This window comes from Phaenicophaeus curvirostris, chromosome 1 (genome assembly GCF_032191515.1).
Source record: "Phaenicophaeus curvirostris isolate KB17595 chromosome 1, BPBGC_Pcur_1.0, whole genome shotgun sequence".
Classification (NCBI taxonomy): Eukaryota; Metazoa; Chordata; class Aves; order Cuculiformes; family Cuculidae; genus Phaenicophaeus; species Phaenicophaeus curvirostris.
The window spans coordinates 38,395,036-38,421,196 of record NC_091392.1 but is presented as its reverse complement, the minus strand read 5'-3'; the positions used below and the strand labels follow the sequence as shown (position 1 = coordinate 38,421,196).

At 37.6% G+C, this 26,161-nt stretch overlaps 1 protein-coding gene across 1 annotated transcript; it reads left to right on the top strand.

Annotated features, from left to right (window-relative positions):
- Window positions 1-26,161, top strand: NEDD1 (NEDD1 gamma-tubulin ring complex targeting factor). The gene is made up of 15 exons (XM_069853214.1): window positions 1-31; window positions 1,739-1,882; window positions 3,708-3,802; window positions 5,240-5,356; window positions 6,638-6,778; window positions 13,987-14,216; window positions 15,223-15,424; window positions 16,214-16,394; window positions 18,443-18,568; window positions 18,765-18,812; window positions 19,276-19,499; window positions 20,325-20,481; window positions 20,780-20,939; window positions 23,224-23,290; window positions 23,972-26,161. The coding sequence occupies exons 2-15, from the start codon at window positions 1,747-1,749 to the stop codon at window positions 24,074-24,076; spliced, it is 1,989 nt and encodes a 662-aa protein (XP_069709315.1). The 5' UTR covers window positions 1-31; window positions 1,739-1,746; the 3' UTR covers window positions 24,077-26,161.

Sequence of the window (26,161 nt, the reverse complement as noted above, 5' to 3'; positions counted from 1 at the left end):
GGCCGCGGCCGGGGCCGCCAGGGGGGAGAAGGTGCGGAGCGGGGAGGGAACCGCGGCGCGGAGGGGAGAGAGGGAAGGGAGGGAGGGAGAAGGAAAGAGGGAGGGAGAGGAAGGAGAGAAGGGAAGGAGGAAGAGGACGGAGAGAAGGAGGAGGAAGAGGAAGAAGGAAAGAGGGAGGGAGAGGAAGGAGAGAAGGGAAGGAGGAAGAGGACGGAGAGGAGGAGGAGGAGGAAGAAGGAGAGAAGGGAAGGAGGAGGAGGAGGAAGAAGGAGAGAAGGGAAGGAGGAGGAGGAGGAAGAAGAAAAGAGGGAGGGAGAGAAGGGGAGGAGGAGGAGGAAGGAGAGAAGGGAAGGAGGAGGAGGAGGAGGGAGAGAAGGGAAGAAGGAGGGAGTCAAGGAGGGAGGGAGGGAGAGAAAGAGGGAGGGAGAGAAGGGGAGGAGGAGGAGGAAGGAGAGAAGGGAAGGAGGAGGAGGAGGAGGGAGAGAAGGGAAGAAGGAGGGAGTCAAGGAGGGAGGGAGGGAGAGAAAGAGGGAGGAAGAGGAGGGAGGGAAGGGAGGAAGAAGGAAAAGGAAAGAAGGGGAGGGAGAGAAGGGAGGGAGGGGAAAGGGGGAGTGAGGAAAGGGAAGGAGAGTGTGGGAGGAAGAAAGGAGTGATGGAAGAGAGGGAGGAAGGAGAAGAATGTGAGAAAGAGGAGGCACGAAAGGGAAGGAGGGAGGGAGGGAAGGAAGACTGGAGGGAGGAAGAAAGGGAGAAGAGAGGGAGCGAGGAAAGGGAAGGAGAGAGAGAGGGAGGAAGAAAGTGATGGAAGAGAGGGAAGAAGGAGAAGAGAGCGAGAAGGGGGAGGCAGGAAAGGGAAGGAGGGAGGGAGGGGAGGAAGAAGGGAAGGAGAGAGGGAGGGAGGGAGGAGAGGGGGAGCAGCAGCAGCTCTGTGGGATGGTGTCTGGGGCCACGGCCCAGCAAATCTCTCCAGGAATCTTGGGTAAAGGGTGGTTGTGGTTCCAGTTGAACAAAGCCTTTTGAGTCCTTGTTGGCTGCTGGTTTAAAATACCCAGTGTGAAAAGCTGAGAATAAACTGTGCAAACCTGCAACTGGTTAGCCTGGCTTTAACTTCTAATGCAGTGTCTGCCAAAACAGATAGCAGTGCCTTGTTCTTGTTGGTTTTTGTTTGGTTTTGGTTTTTTAATTTAGTGAAAGCTGTCTTGAAAAGTGACTCATAATCACCCGTATTGTACCATTGAAGGTTTAGTTTAAAGGACTCCTGGCAGTCCTCTGAAGGAAGGCGAGATGAATGCTGGAGTGAGTCCTTCAGGTCCAAACTTCCAGCCTTTCCCTGTGACAGCTGGTTTGATTCGAACTTGTACATCTCCATCTACTGGTGGGAAAGAAGTCCTCGAAACAGTCACGTCTTCATGTTAGACTGTGAAGTCTGTGGAGATAAAAGCGTCACCTTAGTCTCTTGGTGCTGTAAAGGGAATGGCTTTTCCTTTGTGAAAATGAAAATGTACATTTCCTGTGAGAATTTAAGTAACGAGAGTGTGGAGTCTTTACTGTTTTTGGCAGTATATTCATCTGAATGGTTCTGCTTGTCTAAGTCTAAATAAAAGTACTAGTTACCATGGGAACAGTGTTAAGTGGCACAGATCAAATTCTTCTTGACCTGTGAAGTGACTTGTTGTCTGTTTTTACTTTATGTGTATGTATAATATTCTCATTTTTTAATTTATTTTTGCTAAAACAGGTGCCGCCATGCAAGAAGGCATACGTTTTGCGTCATCAGGAGATGATATTAAAATATGGGATTCCTCATCTCTAACTGTGGTGGAGCAGTTCAACCCACATACATCCTCACATCCAGTCAGCTCCCTGTGTTGGGCCAGCAATAGTATCCTTTACGGTTTCAGCCACAGGTTTTCTTCAAAATTTCAGTGTTTTGGTTTTTTATTTTTTTAATTTAAGTACTTATAAATCTCAGGCCAGATAAAGTTTTGAAGTCTTGCATAAAAAGATTGGTATATATTGTAATGAAAATTTTGTGGTTCTCTGTATGGAAGTGATTTACAAAATAAACTCACACTGGTAAATGCTTCCGAAGAATTTTTTCTTCCGTTAGGAGGCTAACACTTTTTTAATGATTATGATATGCTTGAATTCCCTGCCAATTGTAAAGCTTAGCCATTTGTTTCTTCAGTAGTTGATTACAGTATTCACTTTCAGGGCAGTGCTTAATTTGCTGACAAGGTTGTACAAAGCAATTGCTGGTGTAGAATTCTGTATATAGTGTAGAGAGGAAAATGGTAATGAAAGATTTTTTTTTTGTGTGTGTATGTTCTGAATGGCTTCATGTTGATTCTGGTAGCCTTTGATAGTGTACACTTACTGTTTGCTCTGTAGGTGCTGATTTTCTTAGTGTTGTTAGTAGTGTTTGCAGAGGAAACAAACGTGTTGGATGCGTAGGACAGCATTCATGGGGGGTGTTGGAAGTGGATCTTGCCCATTTAGACCTTTCTCCTCTGTCTTGGAAGCCTCTTATAGAATAATGATGTGCGGTGACGAGTGCTAGGTGAATATATGAGAAATTTCATGAGAATAGTGCACTGTGAGGTGAGCAGCTTGCGTGGTTGTCGGTGCAAAAAGGCAGCGTTGTCTGATCGTGATGTAAAAGGAGAGGATGCTGGCACATAAAAGTCCTGCAAGTTCTAAATGTCTGACCCTAAGTCTGCAGATAAGTGGATACTCCAGAAAAAGAAATTGAAGCAGAGCAAAATTGATCTATAGAGTTTGCAGAGAACCAGAAACACATATATAATGCTTATATATGTATGTGTGTTTTTTTAGTGAGCTTTGGCTGTGGACAGTCTGTCTTATGCTTCCTTCTCTTGTCATCCTCCAAAACTGAAGCAATGAAGTATCTTCCTCTCTATGCTTTTGATTGTTTTTTAATTTGTTACGGGTAGAGCATTGGTTTTGGTTCTGCATAATCCTGTAAGCTAAAGTGGTGCCTTAAAATAGTGCAAGAAATATGAAGCACTAATCTGCCTGCCAGTTCTTTGGTGTTAAATCCAGCCAACTGATCTGTATTCTTGAATAAGCAAATATAAAATCACAGTGGGCATTGGCCTGAAGACTTACAGGGCATGGATCTGAATGGTTACTCCATTCGTTGGTGAGGGTGCAGGGGCAAAGGGTATTTTTTTTTTTGGTGGTTGGTTTTTTTTTCCCCCTCAGTATGGAGGGAGACAAGTTAACAAACATTCATTGTACTCTAGATACTATGTAGTGAAGTAGTTTAATGTTTGTCATGGGCAGGACTGTTCTTTAAATCCATAGTCTGCTCACAGCACAGATATTCCTTTGGACTTGAGTGATAAATGGGGCTCTTACTTCATGGTTGAGGGGAAACAAAATTATAGGCCAGATAAGCTGCTCTAGTGTTGAAGAACTCTTAAATAATATCTGCCAGTTATTTCTTCTCTTCTGTTCTCTTTGAAAGAAATTGCTCTGCCTTATATTGGGAAGAGCTGTAGTGAATACAAGAGTTTCTTAATGAGCTATTGGAAAATAGCCTTATGTTTCTATTTCTAGGTCCCTTCAAGGTACAATGCTGTAGACTGTTTAGCCAATCTGTCTTCTGCTCAGTAGGGGAAACTTACTATGGCTTTTATTAATCACTGGTATAATGCAATTATGGTCCATAACTTGTGACTAAGACAGATACCTGGTCACTGCTTCTGCTGCTGGTGATAAAATAGTTGTTTCAGGCTGTAAAAGTAAACCTATTCCACTCTTTGAAATAGCTGAAGGTGTAAGTATGACGAATGCTGTTCCTTGTTTTCTTTCCCCATCCCACCTTGTGTACTGTTTGTATCGCATCTGTTCTGCGTTATGGGATCAATTTAATTTTAGTATTTTTGGAGTTAAGATACGTACATAAAAACATTTCCTTGGGTAGTGTTAAATGCATGTAAAGAGTGAGGGGGAATAGTGCTTCTAAAATAGTTCTACCAGTAAGAAAGTACAAATGTGGTTACACTAGCATCTGATGCCGATGGATTTCTCCTAGGGGAATTTTCCTTTTGAGCCTTGATGTGATAGCTCGACGCAGTCAGTGGTTCAAACTTGATCTGATGTGTAGAGGACAGAACAGACCTCAAGCTTGAACTTCATTTTCAGCTTGAATTGTCAGTATTATACATGCCTGTGAATTGTACGATGAAAAACATAAGAGTCTGTAAAGGTTGCTCTTGGAGTCAACATATGCTGGCTTCTGGGAATGGGAAAATGTCTCTAATGTTTCGAGTTTTTTTCCTGTTAAATGGAAATATGTGCTATAAGCTCATCAGAAAGATGGACTTATGTTAAGAGACTTCTAAAACTGGTTACTTGAATGATTTGTTAGTGTTCTAAGCCATTCTTATTATTCTCTTTGGATAGCTATTGTAATGCTAATTTGAATGGGAAATTTTCTGAAAAGTTGTTCAAACTGGGCAACCAGGCTTCCAGGTTACAGAAGCAAACACTTTCAATAACTGGGGATTTCAATAAATCCAGTCTATAACTAATGCTATCATTTCCATTTTTACCATATAAATAATTAGATAGTCTTGTTTTTTCCTCATTCAAATCTTAGGAACTTAAAAGTGAATTTTCAACATGATAGAACTGAATAATAATTTGTCCTCAGTGTAGGTCTATCATTAAGATTGACATTTTTTTCAAAAGCTGGAACTTCAGTGATTATTTGAAAAAGAATCGCTTTACCGAATTATGAGGTTTGCTGCTATAATATTCTTTGTAATGTTTAGGGAATGTGAAGTACATGACTTGGACAACTTTTTGATTTTCTTTTAAGGAGTTTTTTTCCTAAACTTATCATTTTCTTTCTAAAACTCAGTACCTGGATAGAAGTCTGTGATTGTACTTTAGGGAGCTATAAATTTAAAGGGAAAATGCATATTGAAGGAAAAGGTGCTAAAATTTTGAAATGGGAAATTGCAAGCATTTGAGAGTTTACTAATTAATGTATTTGGATCTTAAAGTGTATTAAACATAAGAGCAAACTGGACTATATTTTTGAATGCCTTTTGATGGGTAGTGATTGTAGTTCCATCAGTCTGTGGGACTGTTTGTGTCAGTGAGTGTCAAAACACACAAGAACATGCTTTTAAGTAGATGTGAATAAATCCCTTAATTATCTTTAACATACTTTCCTTTTTTTTTTTTTTTTCCCCCTTGCCATCAGGCAAAACAAACGTGTGTGAGCCTGAATTCTAGCTCTTCTTATATTGTAAGTGGAGGCCTTGATAACACAGTTAATATCTGGGATCTGAAATCCAGAAAGGTTTACCGTAGCCTTAAGGTAAGTTTGGGTGAGGAAGAACAGTAGCTTTCATGACTTCCAGGTTTTGTTGCCTACTGTTAAAAATATACTTTCTCTTAAATCCTGTGTCTGTAGTGTCTAGTTCATGGATGCAGACTAGCACACGTTTGTCTTGTTAAAAATATACTTTCTCTTAAATCCTGTGTCTGTAGTGTCTAGTTCATGGATGCAGACTAGCACACGTTTGTCTTGTTCAACCTTGTGTTCTTTATGTGCTGTGCATAGCGTAGCAGATTTAATTTAGCAAACATACTTAGCTTGATGTCTTCAGATTATAATTCTACAATAATGTATGTTCAAATTTTCCGAATAGGCATCTTACTTTGCAAATTTGTACTGGTATTTTATGATGGGGATTTTTTTTTTCCAAGGGAAGTATTTCAGGTAATTGCTGTTTCTGATACAAACAAGAAAACACATTTGCTTGAGTTGAATACTATAGTAGAGCTACTGTTACGCAAAACTGGGACATGGTTGTTTTCTTCTAACAGGTCCAGTATGAATCCTTTAAGACCTTGTTATGATACACAAAACTTAGGATGGTCTAGTATATTACAATGATGCCTCCAGTAGATGATTTGCACTCATTTATGAGCACTGTTAAAGAGCCTATAAAACTTTAGCTTTACTTATTCTTTCTTTTTCTTGGACTTTTAAAGTTACAGTTTTAAACAAAACTACTAAGTAGCTAATACAAAACTTCTAAATATGTTTTTCTCCTTTCTGGGCTAGAAGTACTTGATTGTCTTCCCCTGTATATTCATTAAATGTAATATCGTCATTGGAAATGACTATATGGAAAAGCTATTAGGTAAATATAGGTGTTAATACTAAAATTGACAGAAGGGGAAGTTGGCAGTAGTTTGTTGTCAGATTAACAGTAAATGTGTTAAAATATCGCTGGTTTCTGGAAGACTTGACTTTAAAAATAACATTAATGACACCTGTGGTAGGTATCTCTATGGTTGTCTTTATTAAAATATTGTATGTAATTACATCATCATCTTTTATTAATACATTAAAACAATCTTCTGAAAACAGTCAGATAGCGGTTGAAATATAATGGCTGAACATGCTCTTGAGTATGTTCTCCTGCTTTCTGGGATGTTCCATGGCAACATTCAGTAAGATTATTTAAGAGTTACATGTGGTCAGAAACAAATATCGAGCTGAAGGTTTTCTGCAGAAGCACAGATTAGTAAGAAATATGGTTATCCTGGATGTCTTTAACCCTCTCCCTCTAACCTTACTCTTCCACAGGATCATAAAGATGAAGTCACGTGTGTTACATATAATTGGAATGATTGCTATATTGCTTCTGGATCTTTGAGTGGTGAAATTATCCTACACAGTATCACCACCAATTTGTCGAGTGCTCCCTTTGGTTATGGCAGCCGTCAGGTAGGCTATCTGTATAAAATTCCTTTCAGGTATGAGGATTTAATTCATAGTGTTTAGAAATTGAAAGTATGTATCCAGAGCTTTTAAGTTTTGTTAATAATTTCCTTTTAGTCTTTGAGAGTGCACATATGAAAAGTTAAAAACAGACGATTGTGTGTATACTACTCTTAAGTAATGGGCAACATTGAAATACAAATTTCTCAAGTGCCTTTACTTATATGCAGGCTACAGCATATTTTACTTTTTAGACTCTGGCTCCTCAAGAACAAACTTCAACGCATCTTAGAACCTAACAAAAAACAGCTGGCTTTACAAACTGAAACAGGAGTTCAATGCATGACACACCATGTAGCCTGGGTCCTGACTTACCCACAGTAATGAGATTTACAACCGAACAGAGCCATCTGTACGATAGGGGTGAACATAAGCCTGCACTGGAAATGATAAATTTATTTAAACTGAAGATTAAAATTGCACAGCTGCTCAAAGAGAAAAGCAGTGAGATTTCATATTATCTACTTAGGTGTTCAGGCGAGATTTTTTGATAACTAGTTTGAAGGAAAACTCTGCAGAAAACAAACACAAAGTAGAGGTACTACTTGGGGGCCTTCATGGAGTTTTCCACTTCAATTCCTTTTTGTGGACTCAAAAAATGTTGGGGAATTAGTGGGTATCATTAGGGGAATTCCCTCGATACAAGGGCATCTGCAGTAGTAACTGAGCTGTGTCCCATTGGAAGTTCCAGCATGCATTCTTAGTGTGAATATTGTCTTAGGCACAGCCAAGTGTTTGTGTTCTAGGCATTTTTTTTTTTATTTTATGCTGAGCCATTTTTAGAGGTAGAAGTGGCATAAGGGATACAGAACTGTTGCTTTGGTCCTAAACCTGACCATTAATGTCACAGAGGATACCGAATTTTTACTCATTTTCTGTTACTGCAACAGCTTTTTCAGTCCTAGATTGCAGATAGCGTAAAGTTAATTTTTTCTCCTGTCTAGCATGAACAATTTTACTTCATGAAGAATCTCTTTATGACTTCATAGCATCTTGGGAACTGTGGTATACTTTCTGCTGAAAAAATTTAAACTATCTCTGCCTTTGGGTGCTGCAATGTCTTTGATCCATCGCAGTAGCCTCATATTGAAACAAAATTGTGCTTCATACTTGGTCTGATCTCTAAAAATCTGTCTATATGGTCAGTTCATTTTTCTGATTTGATTGTTATGATCTTATGAAAAATGTGGATGTGAGGCAGGAGCTACAGGGATATCTATGACTGGATTAGACAGCTGAGGTGAATATTCAGAGCGAAGGCTATGTTGCTAGTTAGCTGGATAACAAAAAAAATGTTACGGGGATGACTTGCATTGACCAGTTTGATTATATTCAACTCTTTTTCTACCAAAAAGTGATGAGAAGTAAGTGATGTAGTGAATAGCTGTTTTGGCAGATGAAATCAAGAGGCCTACTGCAAAACTGAATGACCTTTAAGATGGATAAAGATATTTGATGTGTTAAATCAAAGTAATTGCAAGCAGAGAGCTGCTATTCATGTTATAAAGGGTCTGTAGTGTTTTCTCAAGTGGGGAGGGGGCAGTTATTTGACTGCAGCTTTAATTTAAAATGGAATTGAACTATAATTATGTAATGGGATGGCTACTTGGATATCCCAGTTTATCAGCTTATTTTATATCCTAAAAATTACCTTTGCTTTTCTGTGTAAAAATAGCTTTGTTTTGGGTTTTAATTGGCAGTTGTAGAGAACTGCAGGATTAATAGTGCAGTGAAGCAAATATCTGAAGGCTTGTGTAATTCTTTTAAGTTTAAAAAGCCTTTCCTTGATTTATAGTTTAGGGGCCCAGTTTTGTAAGAGTAAGCTTGAATAGATAACGCAGTGTATTGTCCTGCTTAATCCTGGCACTAGCTGTCTGGCTCAGTAAGGGTCACCACTCCGTAGTAACTACTTCTGCAGTTGAGGAATGCGAGGTCGAACTGACCTTATAAAATTTAGCTTGTCTCTGTTTGATTCAGCATGATGGAATGTAGTTTCCTTGCCAGTTAATTTCTGATATTGTATAGACTCTACAAGTGGGGGACTAGCCCAAGGTTGTAGTGCTTTCTGTGACTTTAAACAACTTTCTTTTCATATAAATGTTGGCCTATATTCTGTTAATTGATTTTGATTTAGAAACACCTTTGTGCTTTATTAGAGTTGGGTTCTATCACGGAGTTGTTTGCAGATCCCATAATTTGTCTTTGCTGTTGGTATTCATTTAGACTACCAGATTCTTATCTACTTGCTGTTGTGAGGATGAATTAAGGTTTGTTTTGAAACATAATGTTTGTTCAAGTCTTCACTGCCCGGTGCTATTCTCCTAGCAACAGGATTTAGTTCACTTGTTTGAACAGCTGGCTGATTTGTAAAGAAATGTGATGAGTTCTGGTCACTCCATATAGTGAAATGGCTTTAAAAGCTGAAGACTGTCAACTGTGTTTACATCCTCCTTCTCACTTATAAGGCTTACTAAGGTATAAAGGAGATTAGGAAACTGTACTATCTTTAAACAAAGTAATGATGCTGGACTGCTTTTGGTTTATTTTTGGGCTTTTCACTTGTTTTCCAGCAGTGAAAACCCCTAAATGTAACTAGTCCTTCTTAGGAACAGACCAGCCGTTTTCTGAAGTGCGCTGGTCCTTGTTTGAACGATAAGATGTATTTCTGTTTTCTACAGTAAATCTACTCCAATCACAGATACGGCAAAAAGATTTCTGTGCCTTTTTGTGCTGCACTGACTGGTAAAATCTTCCAAAGGAGGACTTAACTTTCTCTTTGTGGGTTTAACACCTTGTACTGAACGTGTTTGTGGTAGTTACATGTGTGCCAAACTCCCATAGGTCATCAGGAGTTGTACTTGTTAAGATGTAGTGAAACTTGCTTCATATTTGCAGGTTAGTTCCGAAACAACTCTATCCAAATAATTGCATCCTTCTCAAATGATTTTAGCGTTGGTGATTAACACCACTGGAAAACAGATGCTCCTTCGTGCTTTTCTTCAGGCATTTGCTCTAAGCATATTTGAGTTTCAACTACTGAGCAGCTATGCTGACTTAACATATAGCAACTATCTTAAATATCCCCCTAGAACTAGTTCAGGTAAGGCACTTAAGCTTGCCTAGTCAGACTTTTTCCCAAAGAAACATGTCCCACACCTTTGCCATTTGATTTTGTGGATTTGATTCTGTGAATGAAATTGGAATCTGTAAGCATTCTTGGGCTTCTTTTCAGAAAAGTACCAATGTTTAACTTGTCTCCCACATCCTTAGCTAATTTTTTTGCTTGTAACCGGTAAACCTTGTAGTTAAACCACATGGGTTGTGTGCCCTTTTTAGGCTTGGGATTCCTATTGCTGGCAGTACGAAGACCAAGGAACTGTACTGGGCCTGTTTGCAGCTAGGCTGAGTTGGAGGACCTAGTATTCAAAATCTGAGTAACAGAACTCTTGTTTCTAAGCTGTAAGTTAAGAAAAGGGACAGGAGATAACAAGTGAAGTTCAACTTCTTGGGAAAAAACTTGATTGGGGTGTACTCAAGTTCTGTGACTTCAAAATGATAAGCAAAAATCAGCATTTTTCTAAAGACTGTTTTATGGAGACTGTGGCTACGTGTTAGTTTTGTGTCACTAAGATAGACAAAAACATTAGAAGTATAAGAAATAAGATAAAGAAATATGTATTGAAGTTAAAAATAGATGATATCTCATGTAGAATGGGATGTTTGACAGCTCAGAAAATGTTTACAGAATTAGGACTGGCAGAGGTACAGAGGGTTTAGAAGTGGGGAAGAAGTCTGGTAAAGATAAAAAGAAGGAACTGAAGAAAATAGACTCAAATAACAGTTAACAAAAGGATACACAGTTTAACAGTATTTTTAAGTTCAGTGACATAAAAGGTAACATTTTTCTCTGAACACACAGTTGCTCATGATAATTTTTGATTTTAGCATCTTTGGCAATAAAAGTAATCAGAGGCAGAAGGTTGGGAAAGTAACTTGAGAACTGTTAACAAAAGAAATATCGTAAAAGAGATAAGTTTTGGTTTTAACTTATTGGAAGAGACTTATGCCTAGCATTAGATTATCCTGGGTCTGTCTCCTGTGGTGGGTGGGGAGGGATCTCTTTTACCTTTTCAGAACTTCAGTATTGAATGCTTTTACACATCAAATATCTGATCAAGTATTATAATTTATCTCTTCCTGTGAAAGGAGTCCCTTTCCCTCGCAGGGTCACAAAAAAGATATTCTTATATATCTACTTGTTAGCTTTCACAGTGGCTGTATGTGTGTTTGAATTTCACTCCAGCGAACACTAGGTAGCATGTTAGTGGTTTTGTTTGTTTTGTTGTAAAATTTGTGTAGCGTTGAGTCAATAAATGAAAGATAAAGCAAGAATACTGCTTTATGAAGCCTGGCCTCATTCTAAAATACAGTTTCTGATTTGCTTTTTGATTATGGATGGAGTGGGAAGTGAGGAAAAGTTTAAGACAATGTAAATGATGTAGTTTGACCATCTGCATCTTAATATTTGATGCTCTCCCCTCATGAGGCTTGGTTGTCTGCTGTTTCTAACTGTGCTAAGCTTAAGGCTCTATTTTTTTTCAACCAGATATTCCTCAGATGAAGTATTTTTTAGAGAAAACTTCAAATTAAGTGACTCACTTCTGAGAGGAGAAATGTTTTGGTTTTGTCTTGTCAAGCAGCCTTTCAGAAATGAGGTTCTTTCATGCCTCCAGCTCTCTGGGCAGGAGTTTGAAATTTGGGCATGTAGCATACTGTCAGAGGTGCCAATGTGATACATTTGACAGTCTCATAAAAGTGCACAAATTCAAGTGCCTGTGTTGCCTGAGTCTGACCTAGCAATTGCGTTATTGCAAGTGAAGCTTGTTGCTAACTAGCTCGGTGAAAGCGAAGAGTGAAGGGGAGCTTCCTTGCACCGCCTTCATCAGCAATCTGAAATTAAACTGTTAAGCTTCTCTCAGGAAACACCATGACTTCAATGAGAAGTGGGGAACAGAGCTAATATGAGGAAGACGTATATGTAGGCAGATGGAGAACTTGCCTTGGGCCTGCAAGGTTAGCAGAAAAAGTGAGAAAAGGAAATGGGAGACTTGGTAGGATAGCAAGGGGGGTTTGAGGAGAGCTAGGAGAGAGTAAACTTGGTGGGCAAGAGAAGAGAGGAGGGAGAAAGTGGAACAGGAGCAGATGCCAGGGCAGTGAGGAAGGTATTTGGAGGTGAAGCATTGACAGAAGAACTGCATGATGGTCTTTATGATCATAGAGGTCTTTTCCAACCTTAACGATTCTATGATTCTAAGAACTGTGAGGAATAGGCATGTTCCAATGCAGATCATATATGCAATTGAAGCCATTATTTCTAAGACTCTTGATACTTCTTTTTTAATGTAAATAAACTGAAAAATGCTGATGCAAATGTCTCCATCGGTCCAGCAGAGAACCGTATTAATTATAAGCAATGACCTTTTGTCCTAGTTGAACATGCAGTTGAGGGTGCCAGTTTGTCGAGCAATTAGGCTTCCAGCAAGACGTGCAGTACAAGTGCTAGAAATTATGTTGGAGGCATATGAACCAACACATAGCTCCATTAAAATGAAGTTACAGAGAAGCAGGATAAAATCCAATACAGCACATTGTGGTGCAGTCTGTACTAGAATAATATAATAGCTTTTAGAAAGCATTTTCAGGCAAATAAAATGCAGTTGTTCTCATCTATCTGGACTTGAGTAAAACACTTGATTCAGTGGATGGGGTTTAGAAAGGAATTGAGGGTAATTAATTGATTATAGGAAAGAAGACGGTAATCTTAAAAGAAAATATTTATTTGGGTTATTCGTAGCTAATCTTGTTTAATATTTTCATTAATGGTTATGAGAAGTAAAGCCATGATGAGACACCGTTGGAAAGCATTGCCCGTAAGAGAGGATTGCATCAATGTCCAAAAATGATTGAAAAAATAGACATGGGGGTAACTATGACAGTATAGAAATCAAGGTACCAGACTTATGTCACAACTAAGGCTTTGCTTATTAGACTAGGATTTGAAAATTCCTAAGGGAAAGGAGGACTCAAGCTTCTTGATCATAAAATGGCAATGAGCAACCAAACCAGATTGGATCGCAAAAAAGAAAATGCAATTGAGGATATGTCAGGATGAGTATTTACAGTACAAAACGGAGGAAGTGTTACTGCCTCTGCAAAGACAGTAGCAAAATGTTTTGAGGATAGTATAAAATTTTAGTTGTCTGTAAAAGATTCAAACTGGGAGAGTTCCAAAGAGACTGTGATGGTACTGAAAAACCGATCTTAGGAAACAGTCTCACTTATTGTTTATAGCGAAATAAAGCCTAGAAGAAGGTGAGATGGGTGTTTATTAAAACAGGCAAAGGCAGCACTGTGGAGCTAGGAAACAATTTAAGCCTAAGTGCCTTATTGTCACAGGAGTGAATTGGTACAAAAGAGTCATAAATAAGATTAATCTGGAAATTGAATATTGTAATTTCGGTTTAGCACAATGAGGTTCTGAGACATTGTTTGAAGCGATATGGTAGCAACAATATACCTGCTTCTGAAAGGCAAGTTAAGCTCCTGTATTACGTTCATCTGTGATAACAAGGTTGCATGTGCTGAAGTCTGTTCTTCTGCAGGACCTACTTGCATAACTGGAGTCTGTGTCATACAAAACTGGCTTATATCCAGCTACTGAAAGTCAGGAGGGAGTTAAGTTTAACTTTCTCAGCAGGAGATCAATTGGTGAAATAATGTAGCTTTTCACTCCTTTAATTTTAGATGTGATGTGGGCTTTTTGTAGTGTGATACTTGCTGCAAAATTAAGAAACTTTTCTAGAAGTTTTCTTCTTTTGTTCTTGTCCTTCATTTCGCTGATCAACTCACGTGGTACCTATATTGGTACATAAAATACATAAAAAAAGGGTCTGCCCTTCTGACAGCAAAAATGGCATTATAATATAAACAATGAAATAAAGGTTTTATTTGCTTTTTATTTTTCAGAGTGATCAGCCAACTACTTCAACTTGATGTAACATCTGTGTTCCTAATGTGTTTGTATGTTTATAAAATAATTTAATGTGGTGTTTAGTACTAGTATTACAATTCCTTTTTTTATGTCTGTTCTACAGCCTATTCGACACTTGCAATATTCGTCCTTTAAGAAATCCTTGCTGGGCAGTGTTTCTGACAGTGGAAATGTAACTCTGTGGGATGTAAATAGCCAAAACCCATATCATAATTTTGAAAATACTCATAAAGCACCAGCTTCAGAAATCTGCTTTTCTCCAGTCAATAAGCTGCTGCTTGTAACTGTAGGTTGTGATAAAAGAATTATTCTCTATGACTCTTCAAGTAAAAAGTGAGTATATTGAAGACCTTTAATTTTGTAGGATCCTTATTTAGTTCTTATAAACTGGAAAAGCACACCTGTGACATGAAATATTTAATTCAGACCACCTTAGGAATGGTTGAAATGGATGTCATACCAATATTGGAGAGTGTGTGCCATAGTCCATTTTGCATTTTTATTTAAAAAACAAACAAAAAAAACCAAAACAGGGCACGTAGGAACTATTTGAGGTGCTGCATATGAGTGACCACTTGCAAGTGCTTGTGCACAGGCTTTTCTTGTTGCTGCAGAGCAGTTAGCTTCTGTAAATGGCAATATAGCCTGTAAGGACCCGCAGCCACCTGAACTTAGGTTGTCTACTTTTCTAGTTCCAGGTGTTAGACACAGCTGTGGTAATGTGTGCAAAGTTGCTGAGCTAGAGAGCCTTAAACAAGGGAGGATAATAGTTGAAAATGCGGGAAGGGTGGGCCATAGGTGATGGGGCTGTGTCATAAAAGGGTAGGATGGCAAGTAGTTTCATGGAACTTCAGTTCTGCTGTGGGTTGAGTTTTCACTCTAGTTGAATAAAAGCAAGAGTCTGGTTCTAGTTTGGAGAGGGTGTAGTGGAAGAATGCAAACTAGGACCTGAAGCTCTTCTTGGACTTATGGGAAGGTTGGAATTGATAGGCTTGGGAAGCTAGAGGATGTATATAGCATGATTGCTGCTGGAAATGATGATACCATTAAATAATTTTGGTGTCAGAACTGCAGTTATGAAAGCAATTTGATCCTGTCCTGGTGAAGTCTTTTGGGAGCTATGCAGTCTTTAATTTGTTAAGCGTGAACACGTAGTATAATCCAGTTCTGTAAGATATTTCACTGAATGTACTTGGCACTGGAGATGTGAAAATGCAGACCTGTAGCTGAATTGTGAAAACTTTTGTACTTTTTTTTTTTTTTTTAGGTACTGTTGTTTTGAAAAGTCTGACTTTGGAACTCTAAAAGCTTCTTTCTCCTGTTCTTCTCCTGTTTGAAGGTTACTGACAACAATAGTTGCTGATTTTCCTCTGACAACAGTAGACTTCATGCCTGATGGTACTACCTTGGCTGTAGGATGTTCCCGGGGAAAAATCTGCCAGTATGACTTAAGACAACTGACATCACCAGTGAAAACAGTTATTGCTCACAAAGGCTGTGTGAAATGCATACGTCTTCAGTTTAGTAGCACTTTTTCCAAGGTAAAAAAAAGAAAATTGCTGGTTTAGGGGGTTTTAATGTGGAATTCCACCTCCAGCCTCAGAAATGATTGAAACTTTAGTCTTAAATTTCATGGTGTGAATATGCTGCTACTGCAGATCAGTTTGTTGCACCTTAAATTCGTCTGTAGGAAGTAGCGGAAAGAGCTGTAATGGCCTTTCCACTTAAGGGGAAGAGGCTCAGGTGCCCCTTTTTGAGATATTTTGCATGATTGTATATGTCATCTTTTGCAGGTACATATAAACAGTGTGGAAGTTGATTAAATAATAGAGAAGGCTTAAGAGGCTCTTCCAAAGTGTAATTAGGCTCTACTTTATCCAGAAAACCCACACATCCATTTAGTGGAGGTAGAGGGAACCTTTAAAGTGGATTCTTTACCGCTCTGAGACATTCTTCTTCTAGCCCACTTGCTGTGGGGGGTTGTCTACTCCTTTACAGTTTGGAGTCACTAATAATGTAATATCTTAATTTTCCTATGCCTAAGCCTAGGATCAAAATTAGCTCATGCCAGGTTACTCCATGCTTACCTAAAGTTCTGTTGCTATTCTTTTGCAGTTCCACACAGTGTTCATGTAATAATACAGATGTTTTCCATGTTTTTTGAAGTTACATTAAGACTTTCTTTTTTATATTTTGAAAGAATCTAGGCAACTGTTGCCACTTCAGCTATTTCATTTTTTAGTATGTTGAAAAAGGAAGAGCTTTGACTTTTATTTTTAGCTGAAGCGATAATAGTTTCTCTCAATTTGTTCTATTTTTTTTTTTTTCAGTCTAACCTTACAGGTTCTTCAAATAAACCTCAATGTGTAAAAGCAGAAGTCAAAGCTGGTAGTAATCTTGGAGGAATTAAAAATATTGCCATCAAAAATGCTGCCTCTCAGGCATCAGCAGCAGTTTCATCTCATCTGCCAAATGAGAGCAAGGGAGGAGAGGTTGTTCATGAGAAAATAGGTAGTGTCTTCTTTCTACTCTTATCATATTTGTCATAATGTAGAAGATGGAAGGAATTTCTCATGCCTTGACAATTACAGTATAAAAATTTCACTGAGGGAATGGTGTGTGTTTGAAAGAATTGCGCGTACATGCATGCACATCCGCTCCTTCGTTTCTCTCCCCTACTGCATTAGACATAGTGTGAGACTGTGGTGAATTGGGTCCTACTACAAGCTCTAGACATGGGAAGCCTAAAATTTTGGACTTAAAGTAAAACTGTGTATTTAAATCTTAAAGGAGAAAGGCCCACAGTATCGCCATAAGAGTTATCTCTTCTGTTCCAACTTTCTGTAGATTATCTTTATGTAGATAATGTATTTTCTTATGTACTGTCTGTAGGGAATGCAGAGCTAATGGTTTGTAATTCTATTAACAAATAAGAGTAACAGACCTCATCTAAAAATAACAACCAGACAAAACACAGGAAAAAAGACAACCTAGTCCAAAAACCCAAGTGAGAACTGAATTGTGTTTTTGTGCGAGGCATGATTCCAATATCACATGGTAGGAAAGAAGTTAAATATAGTTGAAAGTATGATTAGTTGTATAACTGTACTTGCTATTTATGCATCTAAAATAACAAGTTCTTTATAAGAATTCTGGGCTTTATTCTAAAATTTTGCAACTGTGTGAAATGTACTCTTGCAATTTCATTTAATTCTCAAAGTATGGTGAAATCAGTAACGCTGTTAGTTTGATTCTTTGAAAAAAAATAATCCTCCAGCCATTTTAATGCAACAGTACTTTTCCCCTCCCTTTTTAAATACGGAGAAATACATTTAGCAACAGTCATTAGGCAGTAAGCCACTGCAGTCCACAGAGACATGTATTAATGACCTCCCTTGGGTATGCAGTGAAGTAGGAGGTAAAGTAAAATGCTTCCTATGTATGCAAGAAGTGTTGTTAATCAACATCACTGAATAGGGTGGAAAATTTTATTTCAGGTAAAATATATGATTTATTATCTTAATTTGAAGATGGAATGGCTGTTACCCCGTAAATAGCACTGTTCATAATAAATAGATCTTTTAAGAAACTAAAGGCTTACCAAGTAAAACAAATATTTTTCATTAAACTGACTGTTCACTTTAGAAGTAAAAGAACTTTGCATATTCAGAAGGTATGGTCTTTTTAAATTTAAAAATGGAAATGGATGAGCTACCAGAAACTGCTGTGGAACTGGGGTCTAAAAAAGACCCTGATCATAGGAAAACTGCGGATGGGTTTTTTATCAGGTAGTGTAGTAATAGGATGAGGGGTAATGGTTTTAAACTAAAGGAGAGTAGGCTTAGACTGGATCTAAGCAAGACATTTTTTACGCTGCGGGTGGTGAAACAGGTTGCCCAGGGAATCAATAAAGGCCTCATCCCTGGAAAAGTTTAAGGTCAGTTTGGCTGGGGCTCTGAGCAACCTGATCTAGTGGAAGATGTCCCTCATCTGCAGGGGAGTTGGACTAGATGACCTGTCAAGGTCCCTTCCAACCCAAAGCATTCGGTGATTCTAAGGTTCTGTGATTATGTGGATTAATTTTGGAGAAATGAGGAACATTCCCTAAAGTACTCTGATAGCATGTCTAAAACAAAAAAAACACCTGTTCATACAGCTTATAAATAGATTGGGGCTTTTTGTCACAAGTATTTTAAAGTACAAAAGTATAAATGAAGTCAAAATGGGATGAGAAGTTTGGATATCCTTTGAGCTAGTTTCCCATAAACTTCTATTTAACAGCCGTCCTCTGGTTTACGTACTTACTAAATTTATATTACAAGGAGTGGGTAAAAAAATATATGAAAGACATTTTGCACTATTTCGTATTACACTTCCTCCATGTAGATCCTCTGTAGACTGTGGCACAGGTTGATACTGCTCTTCTACTTTTCACTCAGTTTGTTCTAAAGTGCTTGCTAGACTTTAGTAAGCATTGTGTTTGCTGTAAGATTGCTTAGGGATAACACATTATTTTCAGAAAACATCAGTTACTAACTGAATTTTATTGTCCTTTTAAGGCTTTCCCCATAGCCTGGATGTGATTCCATCTAAAGAAACAGATCACGGGAAAAGTGCTGATTTAAATAGTTTTGATGATTTGGGTCGAAATAGTTTAGGAGATGTGTTTTCTCCAGTCAGAGATGGTGAGTTGCTGATACTGAAATATATCGAGCATCATTCATGACCACATAACATGACATTTTGCCATTTGTATGTTACTGACTGCTGTACCTACTTGGTATTTTAATTTGTCTTAGATTATGAACTTAGTGCAATGAGTTGAATATTGATTTAGTTTTCATGTAATAAACGCTTTGCCTGTGTTCTGGTACTTTGTAGATAATATTGCAAGTAAAGCGAATGAAGATCCTCAAGGAAAAGCAGATGGTAAATATACTTTCAGTGTATTTTTCTTGTCACTGGTAGGCCTTTGGAGGCCTACGCTTGTACTTGCACGCTAATTTTGTCATACTGTTGAAGACAGACAATTTCCAGAGAAGTTAATTTGTTTCAGTGTCTGATTTCACCATTTGTTTAACACATTAAGGTGCTAAGACACAACATGGTAACAGGAAATCGAGAGTATGGTCTTAAAGTGATTTTGTTTTTCCTCTCTGCAATTTATACTGATACATACAGACTTTTCATGCATTTTACTTACATAAGGACAGTTATAGCTTAAGTTTGATTTAAGGATTTGGATTTTGTGGGGTGCACTTTTGGGTGAGGTTTTGCGGGTTTTTTTGGTTTATTTGTTTTATGTGAGTGTGCAGACATTTTACTTCTAGGGTTAGTTTGCTATATGTGTGTGTTTTGACTCATGTAGTTCACCCTTCCCGTTTCATTTTAGGCTTGGATTTTCAGTCCTACCTTTCAGGTTTGGATTTTCTCCCTCTGCTCACCTCTGCCTTACCAGTAAGAAGAAACCCAGTGGGAGGTAACACACAAGGGATACGGTCTAGTCCATCACTTGCAGTTATGGGATCTCCAGTTAAAGACAAGGCAGAACATCCAGAGACTGACACTAAGAAAATAAATCTCGGAAAGCAAGAATCTAAAGAAGTTTTAAAGCAGGTATGCTGTACTAATTCTTGTTAGGAGCCGTCTTTCTAGAATCTTGACAGAATACTGCTATTTAGAATCATAGAATGGTTTGGGTTGGATGATACCTTAAACATCATCCAGTTCCAATCCCCCTGCCATGGGCAGGGACACCTTCCACTAGGTCACGTTGCTCAAAGCCACTTGAAGGAAAAATCCATAATAGCGTCCCATCTAATTGTATTTTGCAACTCTCTTCACCCTATTGACACAAGTCTGTAAAATGTTGTGCATTTAAGTGTGTTGGCCCTCAACAATGCAAGATAAATGTATGTTTCTCTTAAATAAGCTCATTTTACGAAAGTTCACACAAAACAAAAGTGGGCTGGGCCAAGGAATATTTTGATTTTTCTCAAAAATCATCCTTAGTTGGTTGCTTGAGTGTGATTGTAATTTATTAGGTCAATTGCACCCTTTCCCTATTCTCCATCTCCTTCTTGTGATATCTCAGGATCTTCGCAGAAGCCTATCGATCTTCTTTAGTATTGCTTTTGAGGATGAGTTTGCTAGGAATGATGGTTATAACTTTGCCACAAAATGTTTGATATGAAAATCAAGAGGTTCCTGCCTTTTGCACTCTTTTTTCTGTGTCTGCACTTGAGGCAATTTTGAATACTTTAGCAATCAATTTTTAAGATGTCTTGCTATAGAAAATGAAAAGCATATATCTGTGAGTACATTCCTAAACCCAAAAAATGTTTGAAAGTGCGTTCCCGAAAACTTGGTCTTCAGGTGCAATTGGATAATTGCAATAAGTAGAATTCATTGTCTTTTTTGTTTAATTATTTTTATTGTCAGCTTTCAAAATTGACCTCATCAAATGTAGAACCGGTAACATTAAGTTCTCCACCATCATCTACTTCTGTAAAGGCACCTGATGCACATGAGAGAATAGTGAAGAATATTCAAGCTGACCCTTCCTGTGATCTACCAGTAAATGGTACTACCTTATTAAGTAAGTTGATCATTTTGGCCCAGTTCTAGGCATGCTTGATTGTGAACTGATGTGAAACCTGATAATGTGCCCTAGGAAATAAAACATCCGGTCTTGATTCTTCTGTAAATCCAGTTAGCCCTCCTAGATCACCTCTATTTGCCTTTGAAAAGACTAATTCTAATTATTGTTTTTATTTACTAAGTAATATTTGAGATAAAATATTCACAAACCTCAAGACAGATAAAAACCTCTTGTACTCCATTAACACTGTTAAAAAATATTTATGTAATTAATAATTTTATTTTTAATTGTAAAGGTCCAAAGATAACATCACCTGTCACCACTGCTGGAGTTGCAAGTTCGTTGTCGGAGAAGATAGCAGAAACCATTGTGAGTAGCAGGCCGAATGCCCCTCTAACATCAATCCAAATCAGCTTCATTCAGAATATGATACAAGAAACAATGGATGATTTCAGGTACTGGTATTCATGCAGAACATTTGTTTTCAATAATATGTTTTCTTAGCAAGATGTTTTAGTACCTGCTTTAAGAAATTGCTACTTGCATTAGAAAATGGCACCATTAATAGCTGTAATCTTGGAAACTTAGGTATGAAATGTTCTGTGATTCTTTGATTTTTAATCACTCTGATGGCTGACGCCTGGCTTTGCTAACATGTTTTCAGAATGAATATTTGAATACTTCTCAGATTGTAAATCTGCACAACTATATCCTTGCTGTTTTCCTGAATCCTTGTGCTGATTTTTTTCCCTCCCTGCTTATCCCCTGTCCCAGCAGGAAAAACTTGCCTTAAAGTTGACATCGTGGAGTTTGATCTAGATGACTTGACTTGTATTGGCTTTGATTGGTGTTAGCTTGGTGTGTGTAAGGTAAAATAATGTGTGTATTTCTGCTGGTGAAGTCTTACATTTAAAATAACGTCTCTGCTCTACATGATAGTTGATGTCAGTCTACTTTGTGTTTGTGGGTACCTAACTAACGTTCCACTTGTCACTAAAGAAGTAAGCATGGATTTAGAGTGAAGTTCAGAGGTGATGGAGTAATTGAGAGAGTTCTGTCTAGGGGATCCCTGCCCAACCCAGGTTTAAGATGGAGTAGGTCAGCTGAGATGGTGGAGGGGAAAAACGATTGCCCGGCAGGGGAAGTATTGCTGTCTTGGTGACAAAAAAGAATGCATAGTAGCTCCATGTACTATGGCTGTTCGGTGTCTGCTAACAGAAAAATACATTATATCTTATTAAATGTCTTTATGTAAGAATATACTACAGTAAAACTGCTCTGGAATTTTTTGGTGGTAGTCACACATCTGATTAATAGCGGTAACTTTCACATGACTTAAAATGCAGTTTATGGGCTGCAGGTGTTTCTTCCGTAAAGTCTGTGTTCAAGCATCTCAGTATTGAAAAGTATCCTTGTCAGTCGTGTACTACTTGTATTCGAGATCTGAAGCATCAGAGATTGTTTCTGTTCTGACCTACACTTCCTGGAGCAGCTGGAAGGCTGTGCTGGCCCTTTTCCCAGTTGTAAATTTTGGATACATTCAAACTGATTGTAAAAGATTGTTAGTATGGAGGTCAGTGAGAGGGGAGGGAGCCATCGCAAGCCTTTCATTGATATAAGTACCTTTCATCCCTGGAATCTGGGGAAGGGGTTTTCACTGCTCTTGTCTGAAATCTATTCCTCTTCAAGTAACGAGTTAAAAAGCAAGTACCTTGGAAAAGGGCCAGGAGGAATACAGAACTTATTTGGTCACAAAAAGCTGCTTGTTTCTTGAACTTCGTGTCTTTGGGAGATAACCTACGTGTTTGGGTTTCTAATCTGCCAGTTGGCATCTGTGTTCTACACACTCAAAGAAGGTTGTTTGCCTCCGGTGGGAGTTCTGAAGCACAATAACCTGTGGGAATAGAAAATGAAGAATATATTCCCCTTGGGTTTGCTATATGTTTTAGGAAAGGAGAATTAAATAAGATCTGTGTGCGTCTAGGAAATGCCTTACTTTCTCAGGTCATCAGTACCCATGGCACGATATTTGCTCTCAGATTGCACTGTGATGCGCTCTTGAGGAAAAGCATTACAAACTGGCCTGCTTTTATTGTGAGCTGTTCTTCCTGAGTGTCTGGAGCACTTATCAGTGTAGCATTCAGAAAGTATTTCCAAGCTTGGTTCTTGTAGCATGGAATAGTTGTCCATGAATTGGCAAATTCACATCAATTCACGGACAACGCTGCCACTGGTTTTTATGTAGATTAGTCAGGCATTTGGTGGGCTTGAGAATAGTGTTATCATTCATCACAGCCGATGTTTTGGGCTCTCTTACAAAGGAGTGCTGGAAGTGATGTACTGAAAAGCTGTATCTTCAGTTACAGATAAATATCTTTGTGTGGTACTTGTGATTGAGTGATTTAAAACCATTTTTACCATTCAAAGCTGAGAGAAGTTTACAGCTTGTAAGTGAAAAAACAATCTTGATATTGCCATATGTATTTATATTTCTAAACAGAAAAGATCCAAAGTCTTTTGTATGCTGAAAAAATGGTACTTACGGAAGTCAATGTTATAACATAAGTGTTATAGAAAATAAGCAGTAGAGGAGTGTGTTTTATGGCTTAAGAGGTTTTAGACTCATGTTTCATGATGTCATGAAGATGAGGAAGTATGGAGTTCTGGATCCCAAGGACTGTAGAGAATTACTACTTTCTAAATAAAACTAAACATGTCTTTTTGCAATTCTTCCCCCAGAGAAGCATGCCATCGAGATATTGTGAATTTGCAAGTGGAGATGATTAAGCAGTTCCATATGCAGTTGGTATGTACAAAGAGCATTGTGGGAAACATTCAGTTTTCCTTTTCAGTAATACCAAAACTGAAAATCAGTTTTGCTTGTTAAGAATTAGTAAGGGAGGATTGGATGTGAAGGAGGGGGAAATTATGAATTGGAATTATTAAGCGTTTTTATGCTTGGTTAAATAAAGGGAAAATATGCATTGGGTAGGTATCATTAATTCTATATTTCTGGAGTTATAAAAAGACAAAAGGGAAACAAATTTAGCTATCCTTTGGAAAGGACCATGGGCTTGGGTAAGGAGGAGAGATGGAATTCAAACAGAAAGCTTCACTTACAGGTGCTGCATGCATGCTGAACAGTGTTCTGTGTTCTTTAACTATACTTTTTTTTATGAATCTTTGTTCTTTTGATCTGCATTAAAAAGACCTCATCTCAGTACTGAACATTTTAATGGACCCTGCATTAGTAGACTCAGATCCTGAAAAGTGCAAAATATCCTTTTGATAAAATATTCACTAATGTATTAATGATCAAAATACCGTATGTCAGCATAAGAAAAAACCTTACTTTTCTTATCAAAAGTTTTTAAAAACAGTATTATCTAGGTTATTTAATTTTCAAAAGAGGTATGAAAATGAATAGGATAAAACTGGAGTAATTAACTTTATAGCCACTGACTGGGAATTTTTTCTTTTTCTCTAGAATGAAATGCATGCTTTACTGGAAAGATATTCTGTAAATGAAAGCTTAGTAGCTGAAATTGAGAGACTACGAGAGGAAAACAAAAGACTGAGGAGTCATTTCTGAAAGACACTGCTTATAAAATTAACATGAACTCACTACAGGTGGTTTGTTGCTTATCACAGATCATCCATCTTCACTGAAGTATTGTACAAAGAACTGCCAGTATGTTGAACATGACTCTTCTAAATAAATTATGTAAGATAGTATGTGTAATTATAAAATTTGTAATAGATAAACACTGTATAAAGAATGTTTGCATACTTGTGCTAACCACCTTGAAATACATCCTTCCAGCAGGATAATACATCAGAGTTTTAGTAATATGTGAAGTGCCTTTTAAAAATGAAATCAAACCAGGACAGATGCCTTTTTCTGTAAGAATTTTTTTATATACCTACTTTTCTATCTGTTTCTTTCCTGCTGTCAGAAACAATCACCATAGCTTGCCTTTCAGATACTTTTTTTTCTTAGAGAAAAAAGGGAGAGAAGCTTACTTCTGCATGGCTTGGAGCCTTTTTTATAAGGAGCTAGGAAGTATTCAGTTAACTTTATTCAACTGGCAACACCTCCATCCTGAGTAAAACTAGAAGTGGAAAATATTCTCAAACTCAGTGCCATGATCTTCCTTGCTATCTCTGTAAGTCTGAAATTTGTGCTTGTCTGCTGTGAACTTTGTTGGAAATGCTAATTCAACTGCACAATTAGATTTTTGTTACAACTTTAGCTATGAAACAAGTTCTTTTTATTTACATGCATTTGAGTATTGTCATAGCTTGTCCAATTTGAATGCAACTTTAGACTTCAAAACATTACATATACTCAGCTGTTAATAACACAGCACTGTGTAAATGTGGTCTTGTAATCTTTGACTTAAGCATCTTTTGTGCCCACCCTCTCTTCTTACTATTGAGCAGTGGTGTTATACTTTTGACTCTTGTTGATTTAGTGTTATTGTAACCTTTCTGAGATAGCTGCTTACCAAATCTAACTAGTGTCTTAGTTGTATGATTAACAAAACAAAAATTAAAGAGAAATGACTTCAGTAGCACGATGGTATTGTTTGGCTTGGCCTTTATTTGTGCCAAGATATTAAATTAAATTAAAACTTCAATTTTACATTAATTAAACTAACTTAAAATTATAGAATAAAAATATCTCTGAAAAACTTCTTATAGGAGTGCTACTTGCTATTTAAAGTTTTTTGAGGCTTCTTAATTTTCTCATTAGTATTTGCTTGTGTTTTTTCATTCAGTCAGACAAGGAGAGTTTGAGAACATGGTAACTTAATTAGTTAGAACTTCTAGTGTTTAAATCCATAAAGGCTCTCTTCTGCTAAATAAGCCATAATATATAGCGTAACTTATTTTTATATCTTATGAAACTAAAAGAAACAAAACCCCTCTCTATACCTTTTCCTTATCTTTAACATTTTTTTAAAGATGAGACTGTTCCTTTCTTTTTTATGTCAGTTAATGACAAGTACAGTCTTGTAACAGAATGGAGGTGTTCAAGTAGTCTTTAGTATTAGGTAAAGGACTTTTAGATGTCTGCAGTTCTACTGCTTTCATAAGCCTTTAAGAATATTTCTGTATTGCATATAACTTCATGGTGAAAGGAAGCAAAATAAGTTAAATTTTTTTAGTAACTTAACACACAATGTAAGTTCATAGGATGTGTAAGCTTGACATGTTGAAAAGACACTTCATGGAGCAGTAGTAGTTGCAGGTAGGAAAATATCTTACTGTTTTTCTACATGCTTTGCAGTGTTAATGAAGTAACCTTGCACATTTGCATCTTATGACTTGTTCCCCAAGTGCTTTTGCTAGTATACCCAGATGACAGCAGGGAATTAGACAAGTATCTTGGGTATTTGGCGTGTAGATAATTTGTTTCCTTGACTCAGAACTGTTTAATGGTTTCCTTAATTTTCAAATGGAGGTGATTATAGCAAGAGTGATTAAAAGGGGACATTTTGGCCTTTAAAGGTTTTTTTTAGGGCTTTTTTCCATATCTCAGGATTATTGTAGCACAAGTAGCCACACATGCTGTGTGGAGACCCAATATGCCTACCACTACAGGGTAGTTTTGCCTTGTACAACTATATAATTTGTATGTTTAAAATAAAGCTTGTTCTAACACTTTGAGAAA

Coding starts and splice junctions, on each gene's coding strand:
- NEDD1 (XM_069853214.1), top strand. CDS start 1,747: ATGCAAGAAGGCATACGTTTTGCGTCATCAGGAGATGATATTAAAATA. Junction 18,813..19,275: donor TCCTCAAGGAAAAGCAGATG/GTAAATATACTT, acceptor GTTTCATTTTAG/GCTTGGATTTTCAGTCCTAC. Junction 20,482..20,779: donor AAATGGTACTACCTTATTAA/GTAAGTTGATCA, acceptor TTAATTGTAAAG/GTCCAAAGATAACATCACCT.